This window comes from Thermobia domestica, chromosome 2 (genome assembly GCF_964235325.1).
Source record: "Thermobia domestica chromosome 2, izTheDome1.hap1.1, whole genome shotgun sequence".
Lineage (NCBI taxonomy): Eukaryota > Metazoa > Arthropoda > Insecta > Zygentoma > Lepismatidae > Thermobia > Thermobia domestica.
Window position 1 is genome coordinate 360,029,386 of NC_137455.1, and position 14,497 is coordinate 360,043,882.

Here is a 14,497-nt window from a genome sequence, read left to right on the forward strand (position 1 = left end):
CCGTAAATGTCGTGATCACTGACCCAAACATAAAGCAGTTAGGTCCATGACCCTGTCAGACCCGCGACCAGTCTATAATCTAGAGTGGCCAGAAGACCAAAAAACTTCGTCATAGACGCGAAGAATCTTTCATCTGATAATGCGGTCAAAAACAGTTTGATTTTCTGCTCTTTCTCTTTCTCTGTCTCTCTTATTACTAAAGCTAGTTTTATGTATATCAAAACACTACACTGAAATTATAACTGCAAGGGCTATTGAAGTATATAAGTGCTTACCGAAGAGAATAAGGGTTACATGATTTCCTTCTTGAAACATGTTAAAGTTTAAACGAGTGATCTAATTTTAAAAAAGTCGCGGAGAATGTGAGCAATATCACTGACGAGGAAGCCGATTCAAGTGTGACACGAAATTGTGGACTAGTTCATGCGGAAACGAAGTGTTTTTGTGTACAATTAAACCCATTAGAGGGAAAAACCCTCAATCTCAACCTTTCCGGAGATATAGTGGAATAAGGGGAAGGCTGGTGCTTCGATATTTTGCGAATTTTTGAATATGTAGCGTTAGTACAAGTAAAAGAGTTTTTCAAAAATGAATAATTCCTTCATCCAGGAAACTGTAGTAATACGTCGCCTTAGACACGAGGATTACAAAACCGAAGAGTCTATAAAAATTCTACGGGAAGAATGTGGACTGGGAAGGCGAAAATATCGGAGTTCCATTGTTGCTTGAAATAGCCGTGTCAGGTATCTATGTTCAGGTTTCTTGGTACACTGAATCGAATAAGTTTCATTCTCATCATCACCATTTCTTTTAGCCTACCCGGCATAATCGTGGGACGTAAAAATCAAAGATAACATTTCATTTCTATAGTAGTGAAATTCCCCTTTATATATTGAGAAAGTGGATTTAGTGTTTCCGAATAGTCCACTTCTAAGATGGAAAAAGGGGGAATATTTTTATAATTGTAACATTTCCCTTTATTTATTCACACAGTGCCATGTGTGAGAGTCTCTTAAGTTGTGAATTCCAAATATGAACTCTTACATAAAAAATGGAACATGTTTCAAGGCTTTCGTATATTCCACTGCTGAAAGAGGAAGGGCGATCATTTATATAATATCAAAGTTTCCACTTATTTAGGCCTATTTACAGTCTAAGTGGATAGGGGAGTTCAAAATTTATGTCAAAAATAGAGTATTTAATGGGGTTTTGTAATTACACTTTTATTGAAATGCAATCATCAGAAGGAAGGTGGCTCAAATATTTTACGAATAACTATAAAAGATTTGAGAAAATCCTCAATATGTGTAGCACACCACAAGGAGGCAATGCAGCAAACGAAAACAGAAAAAGGGCTGATTATTTCGTAAGCTACAAAGGTAGAGTTTCATGGCAAGGTTTTAAGTTGTTCTTTATGTCAAAGTTGTTCTTTATGTCAATAAATATTCAGTTGCTGTCTCTAAAATAGCAACGATGTGCACAATATTATCAATTATACGAAAACCAATAATGTTTTTTCTTACGCATCCAGCACGTTTTTATTTTTAACCTCATGAATACCCTGATGTTAAACTAATTTTCGTGTTAAATCTAGTATTTTTAAAATTTAATACGTTAACAATGGACGACAAATTGTCACCCGAAAAACGATTTATTTTCTTTCTTTTCTGTTCTGCTATTATGTTGATGGCTGTTTTGGACTTTAGCGTCCCATTTCAGCACAGAGGCTATCAAATACGTGACCTCGACCTAAAATATAATGCTCTGTTACAAGTGGCCATTCATTCCGGAGTGATATAAGAATATTGATATAAGAAATCTCAAGGAACTGCATTAACAATAGAGGCTCGTTCTCCAAACCTATTTGTTGTCTATTGTTGTTAATATCACAATAAACTGTTCATAGTCTCGCTGCAGAAACTTGATGCTAAACGAAAATCAAATGTAAACTGCATGAATTTATTATTATTATTATTATTATTATTATTATTATTATTATTATTATTATTATTATTATTATTATTATTATTATTATTATTATTATTATTATTATTATTATTATTATTATAATATTCGCTCAGCCGAGTAACTCTCAATCGGTGCCTTGAGCATACAAATCCGGCCAGGTATCATCATTGGGAATGTTTATTTTTTTATATTTTCGTATCCTTTGTTTCATAAGTAAATGGAAAAGGAAGAAAAAAAGGAAAGGGAAGGGAAGGTCAGGGACAACCACGCACAAGAGATTGATCAACAAGAACAAAACAAAGCAAAAGAAAACCAAATAAACGAAAAACAAAACAATTAAGACTTAACGATATCTTGACTCTAGTTTTAAGGTGTTACTATGTCACTAGTAACACAACATGAATATTAGATTCTCACATTAAAAAGTAATAATAATGTATATCAATGCTGTTTTTTCTTCTTCTCACACATCTTGTTCCATGCCTCTCGCTTTTTATTTCTGTCCCGATATTTTTCCCACTTTAAATTCCATATCTCGGGATATTTTTGTATTTCGTTAATGAATAGTTCTACGTCCATTTTTTCGCTTTTCATTTCTGCGGTCGCGGGAAAGTCTGCTTGTGTGGTTTGACTCATTGCCAGCAATGGTTTGCCGACCCGCTACACCTGTACAGATTCTCCGCGAGCCAGCAGTCCCCGCAACTCAATTTTTTCCCGCTGCTGATCCGCAGCGGCAGAGTCGCGTGGGAAAGTCTGCTCGTGTGGGATGAATGATGAGAACCAAAGTATTTCCGGCTCGCGCGGGTACGCAACAGAGTTTTCTGTTGCGGGTCCGCAGAATACTTAGCTATCTGGAACGACGCCCTAACAGCACAGGTGTACAAGAAACCAAGGTTATGTTTGCCAGTGGTTTATTATTATATAATAAGATAAGGAAGGCAATAATACTCTATAGTTTATTCTAATTTAATAACAAGAGAGCTTCTTATCACACTCTGCAACCATGAAAAGTATTCAATATTAAACTGGAAATAGCAGGTCTATTAGTATCAGTTTCAATAGAGCAGCAAGGTTGGAGAAGGGACATGATTTTTAAATGCGGCGTCTCTATCAAAAGCAGTTTCTCGGTTTCCCTTGAGAATTTGCCTTGTAGAATCAAAACTGAAACTAAAAGTTGAACTAGTATTTTTTTTTTTTTTTGTTTTTGATTTCTAAAGAATAATAAGGGCAGAAATAAAATCTATTCTTGCAATTCTGAGTCAATTAAAAAAATATCCCGCTTTCTATTCCGTTTTAGCTCTACAAGAATAAATATTCAAACTGGAAAAGGTAGTAAATTTCTATTCCTTCCAGATTTACTAGAGACTAGCCTTTGACTAGCTGGGGACTCTGCCCCCAGACCCCTGCAGTTGCTCAGCCTACGGCCTCGCTTCTCTTAGGTATCAGCCTTTGCATCAAGAGTGAATTTTGTGTATTTGCTCTTTAATTACAGTTCCTAAATTTGGCACAGCTGGGGATTTCGCCCCCTGACCCTCACGTTTACTCGGCCTACGTCCTGGCACCTCTTAAATCCACATTTCTAACAAATTTCGAGTTTTTTTCCTGTTTCAACTATCTAAAAGATAAGCTTTTTGTATCCCATGGAAACGCCCATTTAAATAAATGGGAATTTCTTCATCCCCCCATTGGACCCTTTAAAAACAAAAAAATATTAACTTTTGGCAATTTTCCTGTCGGTTGGTCCCGGAAGGCTACAATCATGCGAAATTTCATCATTCTAATCCTGTCGAAAGTGCCTAAACATTTTGGGGTGTAGATGATGTCCCATATAAATAACATGGGAAAGATTTTTCAGTTTCCCATAAAACCACTCTACAGTTGGAATTTTTTATTTTTACTTATTTACTTAGTTAACGCTAACGAAAATGTATATGCATACAGAAATTCAAGTTTTTATTCCAATTCCAAGTACTTAAAATATGAGATTATACCTATAGGTCCAAAAAAGGTCCATTTAAATAAAATGGAGAATTTCTTCATCTCCCCTTTTGACCCTAAAAATTAAAAATATTCACTTTTGGTAATTTTGCTGTCGGTTAGTCCCAAAAAGCTACAATCGTGTCAAATTGAATCATTGTAGCGCTACAGGAAGTGCCGAATAATTTTGGGGTGTAAAAGGTGTCCCATATAAATAACATGGGAAAGATATTTCAGTTCCCCATAAAACCACTCTACAGTTGGAAATTTTTAGTTTTACTTATTTACTTAGTTAACGCTAACGAAAACGTACAAGCATACCGAATTTGAAGTTTTTATTCCAATTCCAAGTGCCTAAAACATGAGATTATAGGGCCAAACAAAAAAACATTCATTTAAATAACATGAGGAAATTCATCCATCCATCCTTTAGACTCCCTAAAAATTAAAAATATTCATTTTTGGCAAATTTTCCTGTCGGTTAGTCTCGGAAAGCTATAATGATTCCAAATTTCAACTTTCCATGTCAACCGGAAGTACCCCATTAATTTATGTGAGCTTACGTAGTTTTATATAGTCCTATAGTTAAGATAATAAGAGCAGTGAAAGACATTTAATGTTTTTTCCCTTGTAACGATCAGTGTTGAAACTGAAAATCGCAGATATCAACCACTTCTGGTTTGAATAGATTACAATTGAGTTTAGCGTCCCGTTCAGCGGCGAGGCTATATGAAACATGAATCTAAAAGCTTAACGTGAGACCCGAACCACATGAGCTCCCGCTGGGAATCGAACCCAGGTCTGCCACGGCAAAGGCGCATACGGCTAAAACTAATCTGTACTAATCTGTACCCTTAATACGGCTAAAATTGAACTACACGGTGACAGTCATGGCTTCATTGAGAACAATACTTTTCTTTCTTCTTGTACACGCCAAAAATGACCTATCACAAGCCAAAACAACTGCAAATCGTTGAACGAAGTTTACACAATCACTAAACGCCCTTTCGAAGCACAAAAGTAATAGTGGGCACCTCTACATCGATTTTAACCAACCCGCACAATTGTGTTTCCCCGTGTTGAAAGGGATATGACTTTGTCACTCGATAGACTTAAATATTTGTCTTAAAGAATATAGTATTTATCTTAATACTATATTTAAGCCTAGACTGGTAAAATTTGAGTATTTTAGGAGCTTGATTTACAAAATCCAAACCAAAACTGTTTCACGAGGTGTACACTCTGACAAAGCTATTTGTTCTTTACAGTGAATATCTTAAATAAAAGTTGGCTGTATTTTTGCATTCGTATAGTATAAATTGTAGAAGTTTTTATTTAAATTTGCCCCTACCACCGAAAAAGAAATTGTGATTTACATGATTTTATTAGGCGAATCGATTTGGTCAAGTTCATGGATGTTATTATATTTAAACACTAAGGGAACTAAGTTTATGTTTAGAACAGTGTTACCGTGTTTGGTAATTTCTCCAACTATTGATATAGTGGCCCTGTTTGATCCTATGAGCAGACGGCATTTATTCTCCAATTACTACCAATTTTCGTTACCAGCCGCTCTCAGTTCTACATCAGAGAATGAAATTAAATCTTTCCGTTTTACGTCCCACGCTTATTCCGGTTAGGCTAAAGGAGACTGCGATGATGAGAAATGAATAAAATGGTGGAATGAAGAAAGTGGGAGGAAACGGGGGAACCCACGAGCACGGTGTTCGTCCACCACAAATTCCGCACGGCGTGAGCTGGGATCGAACCTGGGACCCCAAGCACCGGAGGTGAATGCTTTACCACTGAGCCACCGCGCTCCCCCAGTCCTCCAGCAGAATAATAAAGAAACACAATAAAAAATATAATAGAGTACTGTACTTCATTCAGTATTGTAGGGTTAATTGCATTTTTATTTTCAATTTGGAGTTTTTCTTCACTCGATACCAGGGGTTTAGTGGTGCTCTGCTCTGCTCCGGCATAGCTTTTGAGGGTTGAAAACACTCCGGTAGAAAATCAAGAAAAAAGTGGTTGCTATTTTGTTTTAGGGAAGATGGAGTAAGAAATAAAAAAATGGTATTTCTAACTTACAACAGAAATGTTTAATTTCATGTTGTAATTGTTTGTTTAAAAGTGAACCGAATGTTAATTAATCAGCTACTTGTCTTCATTTCGTTTGTATCTACTAAATGTGTTATCTTCCTTTCTTCATTTCCATTTCTCCTGCCAGTGGCGCATCTAGGCCGGGGCACGGGGGTCTAGGCCCACAAATGTTAGAGTGACAAAAAGAATTTTAGCTATTATTTATATATTTTTGAAAGTTCATAGTAAATTCATGACATTCTTATCATAGTCTGAGTTCTGGCTGCTCCCTCCAGGTATTATCTTCTAGATCCGCTCCTGTCTCCTGCAGAAACTGTCATTTACCTCTTCGGTTATTAGAAAGAAGTACAAACAACTTTATTTAAGATTTTTGTAGAATAAAAAACTTGAATTTTTATGTTTAAAAAGGAAATGTATTGTTTGAACTTCACTTACTTATATTAAAAATAAATAAATAAAAAGATGGATTTCGTGATCGTGAACACTGATACAAAACTAGATGTATTCAGTAATTCCACATTACAAATGTGAAACTTGTAAATAATAAAAATAAAAATAAATCTGGTTTAGAAAAGAATGAAAATGAAATGAAATCTTTAAGTTTTACGTCCCACGGTTATGCCGGTTAGGCTAAAGGAGACGGTGATGATGAGAAATGAATGAAATGCTAGAATGGAGAAAAATTACGGTATAGCTGTTTCTATTATGTTTTGTTACACAGTATTAAAATAAACGTTCATAATTTGATTTCAGTATTCCGTTTATGTTTAAATTGTGTTTTTATTTCTCTCATCTCCAGGGGGGTCCACCGAATCTGGACAACTCACAAAACTTCCTAACTCTATATGTATTTATATACTTATATATATATATATATATATATATATATATATAACTATACTTATTTAGCAGACAAATACTAGGTATAGGCTTAGACTAACGATTTGACCTTACTCATCTTCAGTACTAGTTCTTTTCCGGTAAAAACATTCTAATTTTACAATTTTTCGTGGGAATATGTATGTCAGTACTTAAAAATTATTTATCGATTTTGTTTTTGTCTGTAGAATAACCCGTTCGATACTATATAAACATTAAAAAGAAATCTGAGTGCGCTCCTGCTCATCTCCCATTAAGCGCTACAATCATTTCAATGCACATACAACGTAAATAAGCGTGTAGTTTGTGTTATCGTGCAGTGGGGTTTATTTAAGACTAGCAGCGTTCACCCCGCTTCGCTGGGGTCACCCCGGAACGCAATAAACTTTGTTACTTAGATAATTTTTACTTTTTCGCTTTCAAGTGATATGATAAAAACCATAGAAGATTGGAGTAAATGTTAACATTATATCGCCTGTCATTTATGTTAACCCGCCGAGTGACACGGTCATGTGGGTTGCATATAAATACGGTTAGATTTAGCTATGATGAGCTAACAAAGGATTTGTACGTTATGGACACTTGAATGGTCAATTATCTCAAGACACTGGTAATTGAAAATTAAAGTGATATGATAAAAACCATCTAGGGTCCAAATCTTAATAACCCCCCAAAAATGAAAGAAATTGGTTCAGCCGTATTAGCGTGATGAGCTAACAAAGATTTGTACGTTCTCTTTTATATATATAGATGCCGTATTTTGTTCAACTAAATGTCACTGGAGCAGCTTGTGATCGAAACTTTTGATTTTGGAAACGTAAATTTATTGAATTATAATACTGTAAGCCACTGCTGGATTAACCCATCTGGAGAACAGGGGCTAGAAAAAATATGCGGGCCCTACTAACTTCGCCTAATATATTTCTGTGAAAGTATAGTAGGAAAGTTAAAGCAATACACGTAGTTCTATGAACCATCCCATTCATTAGATGATATTATGCCCAATAGAACTTCCCAAATGCGTAAAAAAACACAGTTACTCTATTATATAAATGTAATAAATTAAAAAAAATGATGATTGTATCTTGTATGATTATTTTTAGACAACCAGTTGAGATTTTGATCAGAGTGGAGGCCACCATCCACCTGAAGGCCCGGGTATAAAGCCCCCCTAACCCACCCCCTTATGCTCTGCTCTAATCCTTTTCTAACCACTATAAAGATAGTGCACAATTTAGGGGGAATGGTGATTTTTATGTTAACCAACTTTCTCGTTATTCCATCAGAGTCCGATCCCGTGGTGATCGGTTACCAGGGAATCTACTGTATTTATGCTCCTTCCGATATAGCTAAGGAGCCACCCTCTGTCAAATGAGCGCCTGGAGAAATGTAAAAGTAAAGGAGACTTAAGTCTATTCCACCTGTGCCCTCGGAAACTATGCGAACTATACTTCGGCCCCACCCCTGCCACCCTCTGATGGATGAAACCCTCCCTTTGCTTAGGGAAAAGAAGTGAATGACCTCAGCTGTGTTGCCAATTTGTCATTCAGTCATTTGGTCTTGACGAGTGAAGATCGTAGGCTACTTAGTACGGCTAACAAGACAGAGCACAGCGAAGTCCGTAAAATAATTCATTGTGGTAACGCTTCGGCACCCAACATTGCAAAACCCGGCCGCAGCAACTTGTCCCTCCACTTTCGAGGGAGGTACAGGAAAACACACATCGACAGTAGCGACAAAAGGGGCACAGTTCAAATAGAAAGGCTCTAGTTGACCACTCTTCCTGCTGATTATTAAGATGTTATGGACGCCTTAAATTTATTCCGTACGTGTCCAGCCTACATCAATCTGTCTTTGAAACAGGATTGGGATGAGAAGTTAGATTTCTGTGCTTTCGGCAGCTATGGCCATGTTAGCCCGTCACTAGGATTAGAAATTAGATTTCTGGGCTTTCGGCATCTATGGCCATGTTAGGCCGTCACTAGGATTAGAAATTAGATTTCTGGGCTTTCGGCATCTATGACCACGTTAGCCCGTCACTAGGATTAGAAATTAGATTTCTGAGCTTTCGACATCTATGACCCTGTTAGCCCGTCACTATGATTAGAAATTAGATTTCTGGGCTTTCGGCATCTATGACCATGTTAGCCCGTCACTAGGATTAGAAATTAGATTTCTGGGCTTTCGGCATCTATGACCACGTTGGTCCGTCAGTATTATTAGGATTAGGAATTAGATTTTGGGCTTGCGGCATCTATGACCCTGTTAGCCCGTCACTATGATTAGAAATTAGATTTCTGGGCTTTCGACATCTATGACCCTGTTAGCCCGTCACTATGATTAGAAATTAGATTTCTGGGCTTTCGGCATCTATGACCATGTTAGCCCGTCACTATGATTAGAAATTAGATTTCTGGGCTTTCGACATCTATGACCACGTTGGTCCGTCAGTATTATTAGGATTAGGAATTAGATTTTGGGCTTTCGACATCTATGACCCTGTTAGCCCGTCACTATGATTAGAAATTAGATTTCTGGGCTTTCGGCATCTATGACCCTGTTAGCCCGTCACTATGATTAGAAATTAGATTTCTGGGCTTTCGGCATCTATGACCATGTTAGCCCGTCACTAGGATTAGAAATTAGATTTCTGGGCTTTCGACATCTATGACCACGTTGGTCCGTCAGTATTATTAGGATTAGGAATTAGATTTTGGGCTTGCGGCATCTATGGCCATGTTAGCATATCACGTATGAGAGATTACATCTCTCTGCGATCACACTGCCCGAAGAAAATGAAGGAAGGAAGAGGCCTGGAACCTGTATGCTTACTACCATCCCGGCATTTACCTAATTTGAATGAAGAAAGCCCACTAAAACCTCACTCAGGATGGCTGGCATGAAAAAAAGCTTTTACACTTTTTCGACCAAGTGTCCCCACCAGGAATCGAACTATCTTGCATTATATTATTAGGAGTGCAGCCACAGGTACAATTTGGGAGTTAGGCCCCAAAACTGTTTCTTCCTTTCCCCGAAACAGGGCTTGTTTGTTGTATGTTTATTAAGCTTATTAAATGTATGTAGACTAATACTTACATGGTGGGGACACTGCGGTCGATAAAGTGTAAAAAGCCTTTTCAGGCCCACCACCTTGAATGGCGTTTTCCTGGGTTTTACTCATTTATAGGTCCCAGGTCGCTTCCTTCCTGTCCCAATCCTTTTATCCTTCTCTTTCCCGGATAGTGTGATACCCGATGGATGTGATCCCTCAAACGTGACGGGCTAAATTGTCATAATGCCGAAACCCCAGAAATATAAATCCTAAAATCCCTAAAAATCCTAAATATTTATAGAAAATTAAAGATTGTTAATAATAGAATATGAAAGAAAAGTATTTTTTTAAAAAAATAAACTAGGACAACACGTTAAAATAATCAAAACAACTGTAATTAATCATACACTTTGTTAGAATCTTTTGTCTAACTCGATGCACACTCTTGATCACTTTTCCCGGTGGGTGCTCATGTGATTCGGATTCCACGTTAATCAGTAGGTAAACGTCTCGTATAGCCTTGCTGCTGAAGGGAACGTTAAACTCAAAATCAAGTCAACTCTTGAGAACTTATTACTATATACAGTAGCATTGCTTAAATATTCTTTGCGTTTGCTATTTTTTTCGACCTTTTATTTATTTCTATTCATATAAACGCAAAGATATGCTAATGAATTTTCGCTAGAAATAATAATAATAATAATAATAATAATAATAATAATAATAATAATAATAATAATAATAATAATAAGAAGAAGAAGAAGAAGAAGAAGAAGAAGAATATGCACGTAAGAGGAAGCTGAAGACCTCGAGAAACATGGAACAAAGTTTCCAAGCCCAAATCTTTGAAAAAAAAATACTCATTAGTCCCAGGATTTACCAAAAGGCAGAATACTTATTAATAATAATAATGTATTGGAAGTTATTAATGCTTTCATATTTTAAAATAAGTCTTTTAGTTTGCTTTACATATGTACTCCGCTCCCCTTTAAAAAAAAATGTATGGGTCCCATCTATATACTAAGAACTTAGTGGTTAACCAGTGTTGAAAATTTACGATCGCATTTATCTCTAAATAAACTCATTTTCACTAAACCTTTTAAATCTATAATATTGTTAGTGGTTAAATTAAAAAAAAAAGTCCTAACATGAGACAAAAGACAGAAAAAAGGAATAGCATAGCTGTAGAAAATGATATGCGTAAGTTGCATTGGAGCACCCTCTGGAAGGTCTACCGGATGCAGGCCCCTCTAAAACTTCCCAACTCAGCATACATTTGTAAAAGTTATCTAGTTCCAGGGGCGGATCCAGGACCGACTTCTGGGAGGGGGCGGTAGGTTGTCATACTTCCACTTTTAAGGTCTCCAAACTTTGGAATGGGTTTTATTTATATATATAAAATAAGAAAGCTTCCTCTTCTGGGGAGGGGACGGGATCTCTTTAGTTCTATCATTTTTAAATTAAAATATAGGGGAGAAATCAGTGTTTCCTTCAGAACAAAGGTTCCGGGGGTCACATTTAGTATTCGGAGGCACGTACTATTATCACACGGTGCTATTCTATTTATTATTATATTTTAAACGTATTACTTGGTCTCCTCCGGGGGTCAGTGTCCATCTCACCCCCCCCCCCAAAAATCATGTCTGGAAGAAACACTGGTAAAATATTTTAGAATTACTTATCGTCTTTTTCGGGTGCAGAATAATATCCGTTCAATACTACATAGACTTAGTGGCTTGTAGTACTGGGCCCATCCAAAGCTTGGACCTCTCCAAACAAAAATTTCTGGTTGCATGCTAGGTGAGTTGAAATTCTGGGTCGCAATATTCGAAAAAATCGATAAAAGTGAGTCTTTTGTAAATTCTAAAATTCCGGTGTTATGCGACAGCCACGCCACCTGCTAAGATGAAACTGATATTTTTTAAAGATATCCTCATTAAGAGGCCCTATCACTGCAAAATTAAAATACCGCTATTTTTACAGTAATTGTGTGGTACCTTCCAATAGATTAAAGATAATCGAAAAGTGGAACAAGACTTCCCTAGACAATATTATGTTACATGAGATACCGTTATCACGACTCACTTATCTGCTTTCGATTTCCAACCATTTAGAAAATCGGCATTTATTTTCACGTTTCTAAATAACTGCAAACGGAAAGCTACTAGGTGACTCGTGATAACGGTAACTCATGCAAAATAACATTGTCTAGGGAGGTCTTGTTCCACTTTCCAATTATCTTTTATCTATTTGAAGATATCACGTAATTACTGTAAAATTAGCGGTATTTTAATTTCGCAGTGATAGAGCCTCTTAAGTTCTTTCATTATGACACTAGTAATATGACTATGCGCTGTATAGTTAATGTGTATCAGGTGTTCTAAAAATAGCGCCCACAGACCACAGCACTATTCTACAAGTCAAAATAAACACAATTTTGATTCCACATAGCGGCTGAAGGAGGCTCCGGAGGACGTTTCATCGTATAATATTTTCGCTTTATTTTCACCTGTAGAATAGTGCTCTGTGATCCGTCGGCGCCATTTTTAGAACACCCGATACAACCAAAATATGTTTGTTTTAAAACTTTAACTTTTCGTTATCAATAAATAGTAACATTATGGCATCAATTTGAACATACTAGAAAAAACAATGCGTTTCAAAGTGAACGTGTACTTTTTGAGGGTGGTGGCAAATAAAAGCATTATGACGAAACACTACAAAATTTGTTACGAATACCGGTAATAATTAGTGGTAAGTATAATTCTGTTGGAACAGATAGTTTATTATATAGTGAACATGTAAAGAAAGAACTATATTACTTTTATTAATGTTTGTAGGCGTGGGAGGTCCGGGTTCGATTCTCGGCGGGAGCTCATGTAGTTTCGATTCCACGTTACTCAGTAGTTACCCGTCTCATACAGCCCCGCTGCTGAAAGGACGTTAAACTCAAAGTCAACTCAACTATTGTTCTTTGTAAATGAAATGAATTGAAATACCGAGTTTTACGTCTCACACTTACGCCTTAGGGTAAAGGAGAAGGATGATTTAGGAAAGTGGATGACGAGGAAATAGTGTGAAGAATGATGAAATGGGAGGAAACGGGAGAACCCCGAGAAAACCCGCGTACACGAAGTTATCCATTACAAACTCACTTGACCTTGGAACGAATCAGTGACCCTTAGCACTAAAGGTGATCGCCCTACCTCATATTGATTGTATTTTCCCAACGGTGACTCATATGCATATGGTCTTACACATACTAGTTGTAAAACCGTATGACCTGTACCGCGTTTCCCATTAGGCCGACTAGGCCTGTGCCTAGAGCGTAAAGTTTTGAAGAGCGCAAAATTTAAAAAAAAAATAAGTAATTAGACTTTTTCATCCGATAAAATAGAAAATCAAGAGCAAATAGATTTTTTTTTTTTTTTTTTAGATTTGATAGAAACATCATGCACTTCGAAGATATGTAGTAATAAATACGTAAGCCTAATAGCGTAAGGGATCTAAAAATAATTCAGAACATGTCTCCTATTTGTTATTTTTTGTTACGTAGTTGTAGCATCTAGTGGCTACTATTTAACTATAATAAATTGCTAATTCACTAATTAAGCATAATTTAGCTAAGTTTTATTTTTAATCTAGGGATGAAGGGGTGGAGAAATACATATTTATTAAAGACACCGACAGCAAAAGTGCCTAGGAGCGCCGAGCTCCTAAATGCGCGCTGCACATGAGAAATTGAAAGTACACTAAAATATAACACTTCTATTGTACTTATGTAACAAATATATATGTGAAATGTATTTATTTTATATGAATATTGTCCTCAACCATCATTTATGAATTACATGTGAAATTTGTCAAATTTCAGTTGATAGGATAAGTTTAATTTTTCACTCACCTGTTGAATGATTTCAGCACTCTCTGCGAAGTAGACGAGACACAGAGTTATCAATAGGCCAGCCTTCATCTTGAATCACTAGATGTTTTCTTTTCTTACTTTAGACCGAACGCGAGGAACTATGGGAACTAAATGAAAAAGGAAAAGAATAAAGAAAAGGAAAGTTTCCGCGTTGAAAAAAAACGGAACTTGGTAGCGTTTTTGCTTCTCGCAGCCGAAGAGAAATTTGGCGAAATGGGAGCTGGTTGTGCGATGCGCGGTTCTCTTATAAACGGGCTCTCCGCGTTGCCTCGCGCTCCCCGCTCTTATCCTTTCACTCTGTGTTCGCGCGCGGCATCTCTGTCAGGCGTGTTGCGTCCACGCAGGAAACTCTAACGGATTAACTTTGTAAAAAGATTACAAGCACACAGCCTACACATATACTAAAGGTATTTTCTTGTTTTCAAAGTTAATATTTACTCCGCCCCTCCCTCCTTCATTTGACATCATTTCAGAAAGTAAGCTACGTAGGTGGTTAATTCATAAACATACATTGTTTTTTTTATAAGTGCAATGTGGTTTTTAGAGAGACATTTTATGATATTAAGCATAAGTACTTTATAGTTTCACATACT

General features: G+C 36.6%; 1 protein-coding gene across 1 annotated transcript in view; it reads right to left on the reverse strand.

Moving 5' to 3' along the window:
• LOC145678819 (corticotropin-releasing factor-binding protein) overlaps window positions 1-14,152 on the reverse strand; it is a 530,344-nt gene extending 516,192 nt beyond the window's left edge. Inside the window, 1 exon segment of the mRNA XM_081749360.1 lies at window positions 13,884-14,152. Within this exon segment, the coding sequence (XP_081605486.1) occupies window positions 13,884-13,952 (69 nt within the window). The 5' untranslated portion in view covers window positions 13,953-14,152.
• Between the last annotated feature and the right edge of the window lie 345 nt (window positions 14,153-14,497).